General features: G+C 37.6%; 1 protein-coding gene across 2 annotated transcripts; it reads right to left on the bottom strand.

Annotated features, from left to right (window-relative positions):
- Positions 1 to 8: 8 nt before the first annotated feature.
- vegfd (vascular endothelial growth factor D) lies at positions 9 to 18,204 on the bottom strand. 2 transcript variants are annotated; one of them, XM_060859750.1, is made up of 7 exons: positions 17,417 to 18,204; positions 11,037 to 11,256; positions 10,109 to 10,299; positions 7,662 to 7,789; positions 7,163 to 7,269; positions 996 to 1,143; positions 9 to 782 (listed from the first exon to the last, which is right to left on the bottom strand). In XM_060859750.1, exons 1-7 carry the CDS (start codon positions 17,507 to 17,509, stop codon positions 767 to 769), a joined length of 903 nt encoding a protein of 300 aa, XP_060715733.1. In that variant the 5' UTR covers positions 17,510 to 18,204; the 3' UTR covers positions 9 to 766. The 2 variants fall into 2 exon arrangements, with proteins under 2 accessions (XP_060715733.1, XP_060715734.1); XM_060859751.1 differs by having other exon boundaries at positions 996 to 1,140; positions 17,417 to 18,202.
- Positions 18,205 to 18,312: the final 108 nt, after the last annotated feature.

Below are 18,312 nucleotides of genomic sequence, written 5' to 3'. Positions count from 1 at the left end.
CACCAGTGTCACTTTTCTAGCTTTATTAATTGAATTAAAAGTTGGGCTAAAAATACAGAGTGAACTATGTAAGCAGAAACAGTAAAATATATGTACATGAAGATCTTTATTATTCTGAAAAATCCACCAAGAAACATCAACATTAAACATAAAACCTCTACACATCTGTCACCGACAAATGCCGGTCCGTAACTCCCGAATCTTTCAGTCATAAATACGTCATTAAAAACAGATCAATAAAAATATTTTAATTTCATTGGGCTAGGGTGATACATTGTTGTGTATTCTATGGTCATTTAATAATACAATATTCCATTTAGGTCTTTAATTACACTGAATAACATTTTCTGAATCGCATTCAATACATAAATGTATTAAATATACAAAATAAGCATCACATTTTGTGCGACTCGATATGAAAATGCTCACTGGTTACAGTACTGAAAAGGTCAATAGTGTAATGAATGATTTTTAAATATCATATACTGCACCACAAGTCCAGAGTTTGCTTCTCATGCATGGAACGAACCAATTTCAATCAATTTCAATATATTCAGTGCTCAGAAAACCAGTATATTATTTATATATTGTAACTGGAATTGCTCTGATTTAACACAGACGTGTGAAAAGTGAGGTTAAATGTTCCACTCGTGTGTATAAAGCTGTGTTATAAATAAAGATGTAAATAAATTATTGTGCATCTTCGACCGCAGCTACGGCAGAAGCAGGTTGTCCGAGGCTTCGTGCCTGCTTTGAGTGAATGCATTTACTTTCTCTTGCAGCTGGAAAGAGGAAAATCGATTAAAGGCTACATTCATTTGTCAGTTACTTAAAGAAATCAATATTTCGAGCAGTTAATAAACCTAAATGATGTCCTTTGGACATGGTTTGTTACAGCAATTATTAGCAGTCTCTTCACTTTGAGGTTTACATGAATGTACAGCTTTTTCTTCATGAATAGAAAAATAGACATGAGGAAATGACTGCCACAGTACCTGCATGACGTATGGTTGAATTGCCTCCTCCTGGTTGAGCAGGGGCATGAAGGATATTTCCGGGTGGATGTCACCTCTTTGGGAATACATTCACATTTCTCAACATCAATCTCACAATCCTGTGCCTTGGTTTTGGAAGGAAATTCTGCTAAAAGAGAAGTGGAACAGAGTGTTAAATCTTCAACTAGGTCCCTTTGACATTGACCACCTCCTACTGATGTTAAAAAGAAAACAGGAGCACTTTAAAAAAAAAAAACTTTCATACCTTCTATCGCCATTGAGAGTTTAGTGTATTTCATTTAAAAGAAAATGCATTAAAAAAAAAACACTTGAATCCTAGCTGTGGGGCTCCATGTTATGAGCTTTCTTGAAGGATTTACAAAGAATGAATCAAATAAGGTCTCAAACTACTGTATATGCGCATAATCAAAAGCAATAGTAAAAACCAGAGACAAGGATTGGTTTGAAAAACCAAAACCTAATCGTAACAATGATCACCAAATAAATGCTCCTTCAAGATTTTCCCCTAATTTATAATTCACTATTTTTCATTTGCATCTTAAATGGTGTCTATAATACTGAAATTTACTTCAAGTCAAGTCAAGTCAAGAAGCTTTTATTGTCACTTCAACCATATATAGCTGTTGCAGTACATAGTGAAATGAGACAACGTTTCTCCAGGATCATGGTGCTACATAAAACTAGGTTTTATACAGTAAATACGGTCACTTATTTAACTCCATTGTCATATTTACATGATCGTTATTTGCACTTCTGTTCAGAAGTTAAGTGCATTTCCCTGCAGAATGATAATGAAGTAAAGCGTTAACCATCATAATGAGTAAACAAAAGTTCAATAAGTACACAACACTTTCACTTGCCCTTAAGTTTAGAGTCACACATAATCCATATTGCTCAAAAGCTCCTGGCTTTTTACATAACTCAACTATATACAGTTGTAGAAACAACATTATTTCCTTCTCAAGGTTTCTTCATCATGTTGTCTCAGAAATGTTTTCTCACCACGGCAGAATTGTATTGGCACCACGGAAATTGTTAAAATGCACTATACGAATAAAATAGAATTGAACTGAATGTAGAATAAGTCAAGCTTACAAAGTTTATCTTCTGTGCTTTTGAAACCTCCAATGAAATGATAGATGGATTAATGGATGGACTGATGATTTCAAAGCCTTGAGCTGAGCATGGTATGCATAACTAATTGCAACCTGCAATAGGAAACATTCTTGTTGCTTTACCTTGACAAATTGATTGCTGAAATCCGATTTGAGTGGCTGAGTGCATTGGACTGTTGTGTCCATTGAGCAGGTCTGTAGGTAGATAAGAAGCCAAACCATGGAGAGAACAGAGTGTGGGGAGTGTCTGTGGTTACTATCGACACAAGTTTGTCTGGTCAGTGAGGCTTATAAATAGACAGTCCGAACATGTGCATCATTCTAAAACTGCCGTAACAAACAGGAACTCATTTTTTCCAAGATTTCCTTTTTTAGAGTGCTCCCTATGACCATATGGCTCCGACGCAATTCTCTGAAGCATATACAGCCACTATACATGGTAATGAGGCGTACAGGGGTTTTTGAACGAGGGCCCACGAGGGTAAATTGCTTCCTGAAGAGGCAGAAAGTGCTCTTTGCTTATTTGTTACACTTCAAGACTTTAGATTTGCCCCAGTAACAGAGAGTTGAGTGAGAAATCTGTAAAGTGAAAAATGAAACTGGATCAGTAATTCAAAACCCAGCTCTGTGCATGATTTATGGATGCAGTGGTTAGAATGGAGCTGAAGAAGGTTATGGGTTAGGTTTAAGGCTCAGGAAAAGTTAAGATCTGACCTGAGAAAGATGATTTGTTGCCTTGCTATGAAGCTAGTATGGTTCATATAGGACCACAGTGTAGGCTAAAATGAAGCACATTTCCCTCAAAAGCTGCAACTAGTTTGATTCCCACCTCCGTCTTATATGGCCCATGTGTGCGTGGAGTTTTCTCAGGTAACCCCAGTGTCCTCCCCAGTCCAAAGACATGCACTGTAGGCTGACTGGCATCTCTAGATTGTCTGTAGTGTGTGAACGGTATGTGTGTGTGTGTGTGTGTGTGTGATAGTGTCCTGCAATAGACTGGCATCCTGTCCAGGGTCTACACTGCTTTGTGCTCCGAGTCACTTGGGTTAGACGCCAGGTTGCCTGCAACATAGTAAAAGCAGTGTAGAGGATGGATGGAAAGTAAGCTGTGGCTGCTATTTGCATAACACATGAGGTGTCTGTGAGTGTACACAGCATGTGATATTAGGCACAGACTTATAAATATCTGACTGGAAGTCTGATGCAAAGTATCTAGCCGTGCCATTCTAACACAGAATCGTTACACACTGGAGACATCTGGCGAACTGCAAAAGCACTGTTAACCCTGCTTCTAAATTACAAGCGTAAAACATTCCTCTACCCAGGATTAAAAGAAGGGTTTAAAGAGTAAAGGGGGCTTAATACAGATTCTCGATACTATAATTAGTCGTCTCAATCCTAGAGCGTTGTAAAACGTGCTTTATTCCAGCTTTAGGAATAAACAGATTTCTTCTGTGTTGAGGTCATTATAGTGCCCTGGCCATAGTCCACCCTGGTTTTATTTTTATATGTTTTTATATGTTTTCTATATTATTTATTTTTCTATATGTTGAACAAATACACTGCCTGGCCAAAAAAATCACACACATATGTTGCTAAACCGCCTTTTTTGCACTGAAGCAGTCCCAGATATTATTGCCATCACAGGCTTGTTCGGTAGGCACTAGGTGCATGATTTTATCTGCCTCGTTTGTTACCCTGATGCACACATCACTGGAACAGTGTAAATTTGGACTCAACAGACCATAAAGCCTTTTTCTATTGCTCCAGAGTCCAATCTTTATGCTTTTTAGCAAACTGAAGCCTTTTCCCCAATAAGTCTTCCTGATAAGTGGTTTTCTTAAGTCTACACAGATAGATAGATAGATAGATAGATAGATAGATAGATAGATAGATAGATAGATAGATAGATAGATAGATAGATAGATAGTCAGACAGACATGCAGACAGACATGCAGACAGACATGCAGACAGACAGACAGACAGACAGACAGACAGACAGTGGTTTAGTCCGAATCCCTTGGGGTCTCTTCACATTGTGTGTGGAAATGCTTTAACTTTGATTATTAAACAGAGCTGTGAGTTTTAATGTTGATTTGAGCTCAAGTGATCTAAACCCATGATCGTTCAATATCATCAAAGATGATGGTTCACAACGATCCTTCCATGTTTTGCTAATGCTGCAGTTCTACCTAATTTTAGTAGTTTCAGCGATCTCCTTAGCTGATTTCTTTGCTTCCCTGCATCAGTTAGGGTTAAATAACTTGCTGCCAGCTGAAACATATTGATTAATGTAGTAATTACTACAAAATGCATAGAAGGTATAAGGGTCCAATATGTTGAGTGCATAGAAGGTATAAAGGTCTCAAATGCAAAATCTAAAATGCATAGAAGGTATAAGGGTCTAAAATGTTGAGCATACATCATGTTATAAATTGTAAAACAAAATGCATAGAACGTATAATGGTCTTACATGTTGAGTGCATAGAAGGCATAAGGGTCTAAAATGTTGCACATATCATGTTATAAATAGTAACACAGAATGAGGTACATGTAGTTTTACTCTAATGGCTTCCTGGCTGTTCAGACACCCTGTGAATTCCCGTGGTGAGCAACATTATTTTATATTCAATGACTTGAGGTCATTAAGCGCTGCTGCCATAGACTATAGTCTTTTTTCCCCTTTCTATAAAAAATAAAAAAAATAAATAAAAAGCAGAAGATGGCTATAAAGTACCCTGACTAGCAGTGCTTCATTTTTCTATTTCCCCAGTGGATAATATCTTGCAATCAGTACACCAATCAATATAGTGTTCTGTATTTAAGATCAGATTAGATCCAGATATCTAGATTCCTTTGTTGCCAGCCTTTTCTGAGCGAGACAGAGGGAAGTGGTGTGGAACGGCACGGGGCATAATCCTACTTCTGATGAGAATATAACTCTGCAGATTTGGCTGCATTAAATACCTCAGCATGGTTATCATGAACAGATGATTTTTTAATTATCAGGAATGTGACTAGTTAGTGTGACATTGATGGCTTATGTACATTTTTGTAATGCTTTACGAAATACTGGGGGTTATTGTGGGGTTCACCGTGGAAGACCTACATGATCGGGGGTATGATGTATGATCGGGGGATTGTGTTACTAGAACAAAGACTGATTTTTTAGGTAGCACAAATGTGTCATGTTCAGTGAATTGGTGTTTTCTGATGAGTGGTGTTGGAGGAATTTTTATTTGCTTTGCCAATTTCTTAGCCAGGTGATCAATGGCCAGAAACTGATGAAGCATCAGCTGCAATCAATGGAGTTAATAAGAGCTGGAAAACAGAAGGACAAAGACAAAAAGATGGCCACAGCATGTTAATTTTCAACAAGGGTCTGGATGCCATCTTGTTCTACATGTGACATAATCTGTTGGATAAATGAGAAATTAAAGGAAAGTAATTCGACAAATCTCAGAAACATTCTCCTTGCTGTGATTCAGAGAGGTGGTCATTTTTGTCAGACAGATCATAAGAGCGGGTTCATTTCATCTGAGCTCCAGTCTGGTGTGGTAATTGGCTTGTTTTACAATTTGACATGATATATTTGGCTGTTATGTTGGACTCATGTTCAAGCTGAAATTGCTCAGCAGCCGGCTTACTCAGGATAAACAAGGTCAGACTGAGCGTTTTAGTTTAGCAGTTAATTAAATCATATTTGTAGGAAGATCACTGCACAAATATTTTATCAGTGTTTCTGGGGATTGTTGAAAAGTAGATTCGAAAAGAACTTAATTACATTTTACATTGCAATTTTTTTCTTTGAGGAAACTAAAGGTAACTGTTTATAATTGTATTAAAATGCACATTTGAACTTGAACTGAATATAAATGAGTAATTAAATTTGCATTATGACACCCTTACATTACGTTAAGACACTTACATTACTCTAACCCCATCTAGCTATTCTAATCTAGAATGATCATGACGAGTAAATATGCGGAATTTGTTTTGGATTTGTTTAGGGTATTAAATGTATGATGTCAAGGAACAAATCTCTACAGTAATAGGAATGATGTAGATGCATGATCAAATACATCACTTCATGTACCTAAAGGAAGGTTGCTGAATAATCACCGTCATGTGATGTCAGGTGAGAGACATAAAAAGAGATAAGTGCAGGAGAAACAATAAATAAAACTCATATTTTTTTGGGTAGTGCTAGCCAATTGGTTCCATTCAGATGTCTTAGACACAGTCCCATAATCTCCCATTAGGAAGCTGTATTTATTATTTAGGATGATGTATATTCCACATGGTTTTGGTAAGGGGTCATGTGGCATCAGATTTACACCGGTTTCATAGTCCAGAGAGAAAAAAACAGAACTTCCCCAGTACTACTGGAAATGCATATAAAGCAACTGAAACCTTCTATAACTTCTATAAATGGTGATCATTAATTTTACAAAGAGACAGAATGATTTCATAGTTGGTACATAAACGTTGGTCGCAGATAAATAAAGAAGGGATAATGACGATGGTAATGGAAAAGCAAAGAATCAGCAAAAAATGGCAACCAATAACATTATTAAAACATTTCTGCTGAGGAAATAGTTTAGAACATATTGAAACCTCTGTAAAAATGTATCAGAAAGGTGTATACTAGATAACTAGGTGTGACATGGACATGCAAATTTCTCTATTTGGATTAAAATGATCTGAACACATTCATTCATTCATTTATTGTCAGTCACCGAACTCTGGATGAGATTTCAGTCTATCACAGAGCATCATACACACCCCTATTCACAGCCAGTCTGCCTACAGGTACAGTATGTTTTCAGATGGTGGCACAGAACATAATCTTTATAATAAATACTAATTTATTAATTGTATTAATTAAAAAAAATTGCATTTTCTAACCCAAAAGTGAGTGAGAGTATTTACTAAAGCAAGCTATAAACTGAATGTCTTTTAACCAACACCTAGTGAAATTCCTGCTGAATATAAAAACGCAAATAAAAATAAGCTGGATGTTTTTCTGACCTTGTTTGCTAGAGGGATACGGTACACACCGATCCTCCATACAGTCCCATATGAGCCCTCGGTCACACAGTCGTCTGGAGTCTTCTGACTGGCGTATTGGAAAACACCTGTAGGTTGATTTGTGCACACACACCACATACACATACACACACAAATGAGTTCAGTGAGTGATGAAGCTTGGCAGACCACACATGTGACTTTGCTGACGATAAAGGGCTGGGTTGTGGATGTTCACAGCCTTTATTGGTCTAGGAGACATTTAGAAGATGTCTTCCAGAAACAGACTGTCTTTATGAGATTACTCTATCCATTTACTATTACTTTGGCATGTGTATTTGTCAAATTAAGATATGAATGTTAGGCCAAATATCAGACCATAGACCTATGTAAAATCTCTAGAATCTCTTGTTGGACATTTATAATAAAAATCAAACTCAAACAATGACACCACTGATATAATGTGACACTGTTAATTTGAGATAATGAAGCCGGCACTAACCCGCTCTTCCTGTGGGTCAGAGCATGTCTGCGAATCATCTGCGGTTCCTGGCATTTGCACTCTGTATGGTTAGCTACTTTGATCAGCATCGGCTCAGGACCGTATTTAAACGGAACCACACTCAAAAGCTAAAAGGAACAAATTCAGCAACAATTATACAATCATACAATTATCCAATTAATTACCAATGACAACAGTACTATTGCTTAAAATGCCAAGCTGGTCATAACATAAGAACGTTTTATCAGTTTGAAAAATCTAAATATGCTGGTCACGAAGGATTTTCTCCGTTCACACCTTATGAGAAATTTAGAATGGCCAATTCATCTACTGGCAGGTGTCAGGGAGGAAATCGAGGAACCACAAGGGAACGTATAGCCGAAAAAGAACATGAAAAAACTCCACACAGGCAGTTACCATAGCTCAGGCTCACAACAGGGACCCAGGTGGCAAAGCTGACCCATCATACCTTTCATCATCCTTACAAATACAGACTTGCTATTTATGATCTACAGTAATGTGCAGAATACTGAATGCAAAATGGTTTCTGCAACAATGAGAAAACATTTTTGATTTCCAAACATTACTTTTCCATTGAAAAAAATCCAGATGTTACAGAAAAAGGCTTGTGTGACAATAGGAAAACAATATAGTACATTATACACTTTGTATTATGTAAAAAGTGAAGCAGGGGCAAAAAGCAAAGCACGTGTGATTTCCAATTTTCTTATAAAACTGTACAAAGTGTAAATGAGTCTACTGATGAATTTGTTAAAAGCAATTTTTCACACCAAATATTGACATTTATGTTTATTACTGTCTACTGATCTTTATAGTATTTTTATGAAGATGTAGGTAGATGATGTAGATGGTAGTAGGTAGTGTTTAATTTTAGTAATTAAACTAATGAAGAATTTTGTGAATGAAAAAATGAAAAATTAATTCATTAATGAAGAATTTTGTATCCATTAAAATTGAAAAATTAGTTTTGTACAAAATCTTATACATTTATTAATTAGGTATATGAAAAAACCTGATCTTGGACTTTAAAGTATGCAATTCAAATTCAGTTTACTGTATTTGTATAGCGCTTAAAACAATTCCCATTGTCTCAAAGTAGCTTTACGGAAGCATGGAAACAGAAGAGAGAGAAAAAAAGAAAGATATATATAATAATTAAGTTTAAAATTTATTTAAAAATACTATATATCTATCCCTATCGCTAATGAACACGCCAAAAGCGACGGCGGCAAGGAAAAACTTCCTGAGATGATATGAGGAAGAAACCTTCAGAGGAATTCAACACGGACTTGATTCTTTCTATACTGTGCATACAAAGATTATCTCCATGTCTATAGTCTTTAGGCCTAGGGAGGCTAGACACAAAACATCAAAGTTGTTGTTCATGCATGATCAAATACTCCACTTCATGCACCTAATGGAAGGTTGCTGAATAAACCCTAGCCAATTGCTAGCCAATTGGTTCCATTCAGATGTCTTAGACACTATCCCATAATCCCCCATTAGGAAGCTGTATTTATGATTTAGGATGATGTATATTTCACATGGTTTTTGTGTAAGGGGTCATGTGGCATCAGATTTACACCTGTTTCATAGTTCCCCTTTCTCCTGGGAAAAAAGTCCATCTAAATCACCCCTAAACCATTTGCCTTATGGTCTAAAGACCAAGCTCAGATTTTTGGGCATAATGCCAAAAGATATGTTAGGCACAAAAATGATCCTGCCCATGTCCACAGTGAAGCGTGGTGGTGGGAGCATCATGATATGTGGCTGCTGCTCTTAAGACACAAAAATATTTAGGCCTCTTTTAGACATCTGAAGATAAAGAAACTGTTCACCTTTTAGTATGAATATTACCCAAAACACAAGTCCAAGTCACCAAGAATGATTTCGGACAAAGAAGATTTTGAAAATGTTCAATCAGAGATCCAAATATCTAGAACCCGTGTAATGAATTGAAGAGAGCTCTTCACGGGATTTATCTCCCCTCACAATCTGATTTTTGCAAGAGAGATCGGAATAAAATTGCCAAACCATAATGTTTAGTTGAATCATGTTAGTAGACTCTTAGAGTGCTGTATTACAAGCAGAAGGTGCTTCAACAAAGCGTAGTTTAGAAATGTGCTTGTCTTGTTTTTCACTGAAATATGTATTTGTTTTCCAGCTTAATTTTTATGATTGCTATATTATTACTTTTTTATTCTTGCATAAAACAGGTGGGAAAAAATTATCTTGGTTTCTTTCTTTATTTATTTATTTTACATTAAAAAACATTCCACAATTTCACCAGGGGAATGTGGACTTTTTAATATTCACTGTATATGCTGTTGATATAATCAAGGCTGTAACCCCATTGCAGAACAATGACTTATTTGACAAAAGCCACAAAACTTTAGAAGTGTTAAGAGAGAAATAGAGAGCAGTACTATTTTATCAACATAGGTGGTGCTAGTGTTGCGGCACGTGACCCCTTCTTTGTTGCAGCAGCCACTACATCTGAAGACTGAGACGCATGGAGGTTTGAAGAACATGTCATTGCTAGTGCTGAGCTCCTGAGCCACATCCACACAGGTCTCCCGGGGCATGCACTGCGTTTTCTGCCACTCTTCATCAATGGCTAGAACAAAGCACATAATACTTTATTAGTAATGATACAGATTCTTTAAATAAAGCTAGGACACAGAGGGTTTTTCTCTATTTGGAAGGGTTTCCAGTGTTAAAGCTAAACATACAGCCTACATTGTTAAAATGAATATTACCCAATGTAAAGTGTATATAAATGTATAATATGTATAATAAATGATTTGTAATAAAAATAAAATACATTGATTTATTTTCTTTTTGTTTTCTTTTGATAAAAAGAAAACAAAAATAAAATACATTGATTTATTTTCTTTTTGTTTTCTTTTGATAAAAGTTGGTTTCTTTTTTCTTCCTGTGTTCTGAAAGTGTGGAGAAATTGTTGACTGATGCTATTTTTAACATCACTTTGGGGTGTTTTTCATCTTGCTGACTTCGCAAAGTCATTTCTTTCTTTTCATGTGGCTAAGTATGGTGCTCTGACAATTTCTTAACAGCACAGACTTAAATAAAATCAATAAATTACTGTGACAGCTTTATTGATGATTCAATTAACTAATTTTTATTTCTTCTTAGGTCCTTCAGTTAGTCTACTGACTCCCTTCCCAGTACATTCATAACATATGTGTGTTTTTTTTTTAATTCCCTTTAATATGTAACTATACATACAAGTAATTACAGACAAATGTTTTTTGTTTAATCTGCGTTTGTGTGTGTGGCCTCACTTATGGTGTGCATGTGTTTGTGGTTATATCTGTATATTTGTACTGCTACCTTTGAGTACCTCCAGGCTGTAGGAGTTAGCAGCAAAGCGTGTGAATCTGTGCGATCCGAGTGAGGCCGAACGGATTTCTGGGAAGGAGGCCGAGTCAACATGCTTCAGCTTTAGACGACACCTCCACAGCTTCCAGTCTGGGAAGTCAGTCAACATGAGCAGCTCATCCAGGCTTGCTGCTGACCTGATGTCCTTCTCCCACTTCTCCTGGTTTATATCCTGCATAAAGATGATTACTGTATAATAACTAAGAAGAAGAACTAAGGGAAATCAGGCTTTAAAACTTATTACCACCAAATTCAAGAGGCGCATGCTCATTCTTACCACAAGAGGTCAGGAGAAGCAAATAGAATTGCTGTTATGTTGCTTTATCTTTTTTTGCAGCAGTAGGTTTGGAATGAAAAGATTATTATTATTTTAATAGACCAAAAATCATGTTTAATGTATTCAAAAAGGAGAACAAGCACAATTTCACCCACATATGTTTTATAAATACATACATTAAAAAGATGGCCTTTATTGTGACTAATGCAAGTAGGTTATGACAAATTAACATACTTAAAATAATTCTTTTTGCTAATATTTCTGGAGAATACTTGTATGATTGTGTAATATATACATTATATATATGTATATATATATGTATATATATATATATATATATATATATATATATATATATATATGTATATATATATGTATATTTCCCCCACAATTCCAAAAAAGCATGGGCATTTAATATTGTATATGCAACAATAAACTTTGATTTCTTTCACCAGCATTCATATCTCCTAGTGTTCCTGGGAGTGGCTTGGGATCCACCGCAACCCTGACCAAGATGAGTGAGTGAGTCAGCATTCAGATGCTAGACACTAATAGTAGACTAATGCTCTTTTCCAGTTTGGGTTTGCAAACAAGATCTAAAATATTGTATATGAAATACTTCAGTATCTACAACCTGAGACCATCTGCCTGGCCCTTAAAAAAATACATTATTTTATTTTCAATCACAAGTCACATCTATATTGCAGCAAGCAGTGAACTTTTTCTGCATCTATTTTGTCATCAGTCATTAGTTAGACTTGCTCAAAACAGTTGTCTCCTTCTCTTTCCTATACAAACCAGCATCTGGAACAAGACACAAACACACAGATCATCCTTTGAGAGCAGCCCACCCTAAACAGCTGGAACATGAATCCATTAGCTCAGTGTGTGGAACAGATTTCCCTTCCCCTTGGACCTGTACAGATGTGCAGGGAAAAGTAATGGACTAACTCACTGACCAGCAGTTAAGAAATTAGCCAAACATTTAAGTAATAATTGAGTCGCAAAATCACAACAGACCACTTGCTGACAAATGCAGATATTCAAGAGCCAGAAAACAAATAGCAACAGATTTTAAACATCCCAGTCAGACAATCATGATTTCACATCTTTAGATCAAATCAGCAACTTAATTAATGTAGGTTTAAGGGTCTTAAACAGGCATGTTTAAGCTTTTTAAAACTGAATGACGCATGCAGGAGCAGACCTGTGGTCATTTGGAATATTGAATGAAAGCCCAAGGGAAAAAAGTATAATTGAAAACAGCTGATGCACAATTCAAATTTAGAGGATAAGGGTTGAAGAATGGATGGGCTGGCTGCAGATCATGGTGTCAAAAACACTGCAGCCATACTGGCACTCCACAACATGACAAAATGTTACAGAAACTCTTACTAAAGAAGAAATAAGTTGCAAGGTTGGAATTAAAAAGGTCAACAACAAGAGTAAACCTCAGCACAAAGCTACACTTAGCTTCCAATTAAAGTCTTGAAATGTGAGTGCACCAGTGGCATGCCAAAAACAAAACACAGCACAATGACTGCCAAAGCCAAACTGACAGCCGTGTCTAAAATACCATCAAGACCTCTACTGAATCTGACACCACCTGCAAAATCCATATCCTGCAAATGAAATAGCTTCAAAGCAAATAGCAATAATGGCCTGGCGTCCAGCGTGTTTACTATATGCTGGGTGGATCTGACTTGGACGAGAACATCAAGCACAGAATCTTGTCATGCATCTGTGAGATCGGAAAGTCATGGGTGAAGCAGCTGTGTTTTGAGGGGTGGGAAAGAATAGAAGAGAAGGAAACAAATTGATAAAGAACAAAGCATAAACAAAGAGAAGAAAAGAAAAAAGAAAAGGGTGATATTCATATAATTCAATTTAGGTGGAGACCTGGCATTATCATATGGGAGTGTTTCAAACATTTCTGGTAGTTCTCCATGGCATCTGTATTACATACATACACCTCACTGACAGAGCAGAGACATTAAATAGATATGACATCTGGCTATATGTTACAGATTATACACATAACTCTACAGTTTGGTTCAACACACATACATCTGCTTAATACATTTGTAAACATGCTAGCAAGCATTAAAACCATCTGGTTGCATAGTAGCGACATGAAAGTAAAGGTCTCATACAGTATAGACAGATCAGCCGTAATATTTTCAGCTGGTTTTAATGCTGTGTGCTCAGAATAACTCTGACCCAACAAGGTATGAACTTCACAAGACCACCGAAGGTGTGCTGTGATATCTGGCACAGAAGATCGTTTAAGTCCTATAATGCGTGAGGTGGAGCCTCCATGGATATGATATGTTTGTCCAGCGCATCCCACATATTTACTCGGCCAGATCCAGATTAGGGGAATTAGAATTATATGTCATGTTGCTCAAAGCATGAACGATTTCGTTCAGTGTGTCAAGGCACATTATCCTGCTGGAAGAGGACACTACCTTTAGGTAATATTGTTGCCATGACAGGGTATACTTGGTCTGCACCAATGTAATGCCAGGAAGTAAGGTTTGCCCAGGGCATACACTGGTTCACTCGCTTGTCTTCTTCCCATAGTCCATTCTGGTGCAATCTCTAGCCCACTTAAATGACCCACATTCACCTGGGATTCCACATGATGTAAAAAAATATGATCATCAAACCAGGTCACCTACTTCCATTGCTCCTTAGTACAGATCTAACTCTCACATGCTCATTATAAGCTCTTCTATAAGACAGACATGGGCACGCTGACCAGTTTGCAGCCACACATCCCTATACGCGAGGCATTGTATGTTCTGATACAACTTTCCTAGCCTAGCTCTTTTGTGGTATTGGAACAGACTGGGTATCCTTTGCTCCCCACATGCATCAGTGAACCTTGGGCACCCATGACCCAGGTTTACTGGTTGTACGTCCTTGGACCACTTTTGGGAGGTACTAACAACAGCATACCGGAAACTCCCAACAAGACCTAATGCTTTGGAATCAAATTAAAAATAGGAGAGTGCACACAAGGAGAGTGCTGAAAAATAAATCACTAAAATTGATTTAAGAACTGTCCAATGCATTATTAAAAATAAGGTCAGCTGACTGATGTGGAATGGCCAGGTTTTTCCATCAATGGATTTTATTAATCCCTGATGGCACATGCATATTCCAAGTGGGCAATGCCAGGATTCATTTTGTGAAGGAGTGGGACAGAGAAGATAATTTTCTATATTCTAAATCTAGAAAGGCTTCTCACCCTGCATTGATTGTGTAAATTAGGCAGAATTAAGTGCAGCAGAGAGAAGAATTGATATTCATACTGGTCTCTCCTGTCCAATTTCCCAGCTGCTAACACCTCTTTATACAAGCTTAAGCATATTATCCTAGCTATACTGTAGGATTTATCTATCTGAAATTAGCAACTGTTCAACAATTGAAGCTTGAGTGTAAACTGTTCTTAGGAACTGCGGTCTATAGGCTATCCAAGGAAGAACATTCACATGTCCATGTGGTACTATCCATAGTAATCCCTTGGTCATTTTTAGGCTAGGGCACCAAGTAGGACATCAGATCAGGCAGGTATGATCCTCTTCTCTGTGCACTCTCAACTGGTGTGCCACAAGCTACAGTGTTGGGTGCTCTCCCAATTCATGCCCTTTTGTGAGGTCACATTATCACATGAGCTTATTTTTTGTTCCATCATTGTTACTCCAGTTTCTAGGGACATCATGTCTGATGACATCTCATATATAAGAGCTATAAGCTGAAATTTAAACTTTGCAAGACTAAGCTACTATACAGTACATCCCTGGAGATGCATTTCCATGCCAAGATCTTGTGATCTTGTGATGTCACTGCACTCAAACTTGGGGTAATCGTGGACAACCAACAGCCCTTCTTGCCTTATAACACATAACAGACACACTCTTGCAAGTTTCTTCTTTACAATGTCAGTAGCATCTAACCATTTCTGTCCAAATAAAGTATAGAGGATTTCATAAATTCAATCTTATAAGGGGTTGTTTCAAAGAAGAGTGAAGACCATTACTTTTGATTTTTCACTTTTAATTGCCCACAGGCCCAAACTAATTTGGACCATTTACTACCAGTGAAAGGTGCTATGTCATACAAAGACATTCCAGACACTTGTGTGGTCATTCACATTTATTAACAGATAAGTAGTGAATAAAGTAGTGAGTGACCTTAGCTACACTACACTATATGTAGCTTTATGTAATGTCTAGCTTCAATTTACTTACTTTACTTCTGGAGATATAAAATATGAAGCCGATGGGCAAAATCAAGACAAATATATTATACAAATGGAGTACGTTCTGACAGGTAGTAAGCCCATCAATATGGCCTGTGGCTGGTGGTACGATTTTTTATCTTAAGGTGTTTTGTGAACCTGATTTGTTTTGGCACCTGTTTGCCGGGAGATGGTTTGCATAGATAACAGCATCCGTTAAAGAACACCCATTGCTCTGTGATAGCTACAGAAACTCTGTTATGCAGACTACGGTAGTGGTGGTGGTGGTGGTGGGGATAGTGGTTTAGGTGACCCTCAACCCAATTCTTGAGCCTTATCCTCCTTGCTGGTGGCTACAGTATTAAACTAAAATAAAACAAAGCCTGAATGTAGAAGGTGCAGATATAAGTGTTGTTAAGTAACATTTCTATTTTAGAAACTCAAAGTACTGTCAAAATACTCCTATTGAACTACTGAAAGTTTGCTTAGCTAATATAAGTAAACCATGAAGAAAAACTAGAGTTTATACAATGTTCCGATCTGGATGGCATCAGAGCACTTTGTTTTACAAATTGGTGTAAAAAACACAGAAATGCTACCCACCAAAATGTTTACTGTGAGCATGAGGCAGTATGATTCCTTCCCCAATGGGCCTCTATTAGGGCTTATTGCACAAATAGGTGCAGTTTTTATTTTATGACTATAAATGCACCTTTGCTAAGCCTCCTAGTGGTCCAGCGGCAGAATCCTGTGCTCATTGCCATGGTCCAAGTTCGACTGCCGGGCAGAGGCCTAATTCAGCCAATGAAGAGCTAAGTCTGAGTGACTCTACCAAGCCCGGATAAAATTAGGAGGATTGCGTCAGGAAAGGCATCCGTCGTAAAACCTGCGCCAAATCAAATATGTGGGCCAGATGATCCGCTGTGGCGACCCAGAACAAGGAGAAACCGAAAGACCAACTACAAATGCACCTTTGTTAGTGTGTATTTGCATATTCAAAGTGTATTTGCTTCGTTCATGGACATCTACTGCAGGTGTGAATGGGCAATTTTGTTTGGATTTTTGGATTTTATCTGGTGTTGTGGTTGTTTGAAATACTACCACTAACCGTATCGTGAATCGTCCATATTGTTCCAAATTTCCTGAGAACTCCACAGCCAAATCCCCTGGAAGGTTCTATGACAAGGTCTAAGGACTATTACTAAAAATCTTCTCTTTTGATTACCATATGTCTCGGCACTTATATTAGCATTAAACACTTAATTAGGCTATTTATATCTTTTAACTTTCACACAAATGAAAATAGTCAATAATCTTAAATTAATGAGATTTGACATACTGAGCAGTCTATTGTCAGACTCTGAGCCCCTGTAGACCACATGTGGCTAAAATGAATGAATTCTGTCTATTCTCTATCTGAGTAGCAGTGAATTATCCTGAGAGATTTTCAGCACTCTTCAGTATGATTAGGCTATTATAAAACAAAATCCTACAAATGATCTGGGTCTGAAATGCATAAATAAATAAGCCTTTTTTATGTATGTAAGTGTATGTATTACTTTTTCTCCTGCTATGCACTAATCATGTTTTTACGGATCATGAGATCAATCGTCAGTTTTAATTTTGAGCTCAAATTGTCTGCATATACAAATATACTAATAATAAATCTATGAGAACTACTACTACTAATATTTCTAACAAGATAAAAGAAAAGAGCCACTAAGTATTAATCGTCCATGCTGAGTGTAGGTATTAATTGTACACAATAGTTGGCTTAAGGCAAGAGTAAGAATTATAAACGTTACTCACTCTGATTGAAGCCAGGACATCCGTCGCTAGCAGCAGTAGTCTGACATGTGCAAGCAGCAGCACGTGAAGCCAAATGGAAAGCAGAGTCTGCATGTTGTATGTCTCTTGGTCTCTGGAGTCCAATCTACAGATAGCTTACTACAAAGTGCCAGTCCTTATACACATATAAACGGAACGCGGGATGTTCTTTAAGTTTTCCAAGGCCACACACAGAGGAAGAAAGAGAGAGATACACATACACACACACACACACACACACACACACACACACACACTCAAGGTCACTCTGTTTTACACAGACAAGTCAGATGGTTCCACTGTTCAGAAGAGGAGAGTTGTTACAGAGAGGGCAGACTCCTCACGAGCCAAATGGAGTTTCCTCTCAAGTCAAAAAACAAGCCACACTCATCTGGGAGAGCTTTGAATTTTCCTCCAGTCGTAGGAGAAATCCCTTTCTTTCCTCTTTTGCTTCAATGACTCAAGAACAATCTGGATATGGCATGGGTGTTCAGAGATGGCACCCCCGCCTTCTTCCGGATATGTGTGCGTGTGCAGAAGACAGAACGATCAAGTATGGAGCTCAGATCTTCCAGTCTACAGCCATGTGCACACTGGTGGCAGACAGGCAAGGCTGGCATATCTGTCCTGTCCCGTCCCACTCGAGCTGCTGCTGCGCAAAGCTTCTCATTCGCTCCTCATGCACACACATGCAGCAACATGTGGTTTTAAATGTGAACCAGACCATCAGGCAGGGTGTGCAGACAGAGGGAGGGGATGGGGTGATGGGGTGGAAGAGAGAAGAGAGGCTGGAGCTTGTATCCCATCCTAACAGCAATACTACGCAATAAGAGGCAGGGCAAAGCTGACTCACTTCTTCACATGATGTTCATGCGTGT

Source organism: Tachysurus vachellii, chromosome 23 (genome assembly GCF_030014155.1).
Source record: "Tachysurus vachellii isolate PV-2020 chromosome 23, HZAU_Pvac_v1, whole genome shotgun sequence".
Taxonomy (NCBI): domain Eukaryota; kingdom Metazoa; phylum Chordata; class Actinopteri; order Siluriformes; family Bagridae; genus Tachysurus; species Tachysurus vachellii.
The sequence above is the reverse complement of the archived record's forward strand: the minus strand, read 5'-3'. Positions and strand labels throughout refer to the sequence as shown.

What these genes read in the sequence shown, in the direction of transcription:
- vegfd (XM_060859750.1), bottom strand. Translation starts at nt 17,509, where the DNA reads ATGCAGACTCTGCTTTCCATTTGGCTTCACGTGCTGCTGCTTGCACAT. An exon ending in CAGCCTGGAGGTACTCAAAG is followed by an intron (nt 10,300 to 11,036) that starts GTAGCAGTACAA and finishes GCTTTGTTCTAG; the next exon opens with CCATTGATGAAGAGTGGCAG. An exon ending in CCACCTATGTTGATAAAATA is followed by an intron (nt 7,790 to 10,108) that starts GTACTGCTCTCT and finishes TGTTCCTTTTAG; the next exon opens with CTTTTGAGTGTGGTTCCGTT.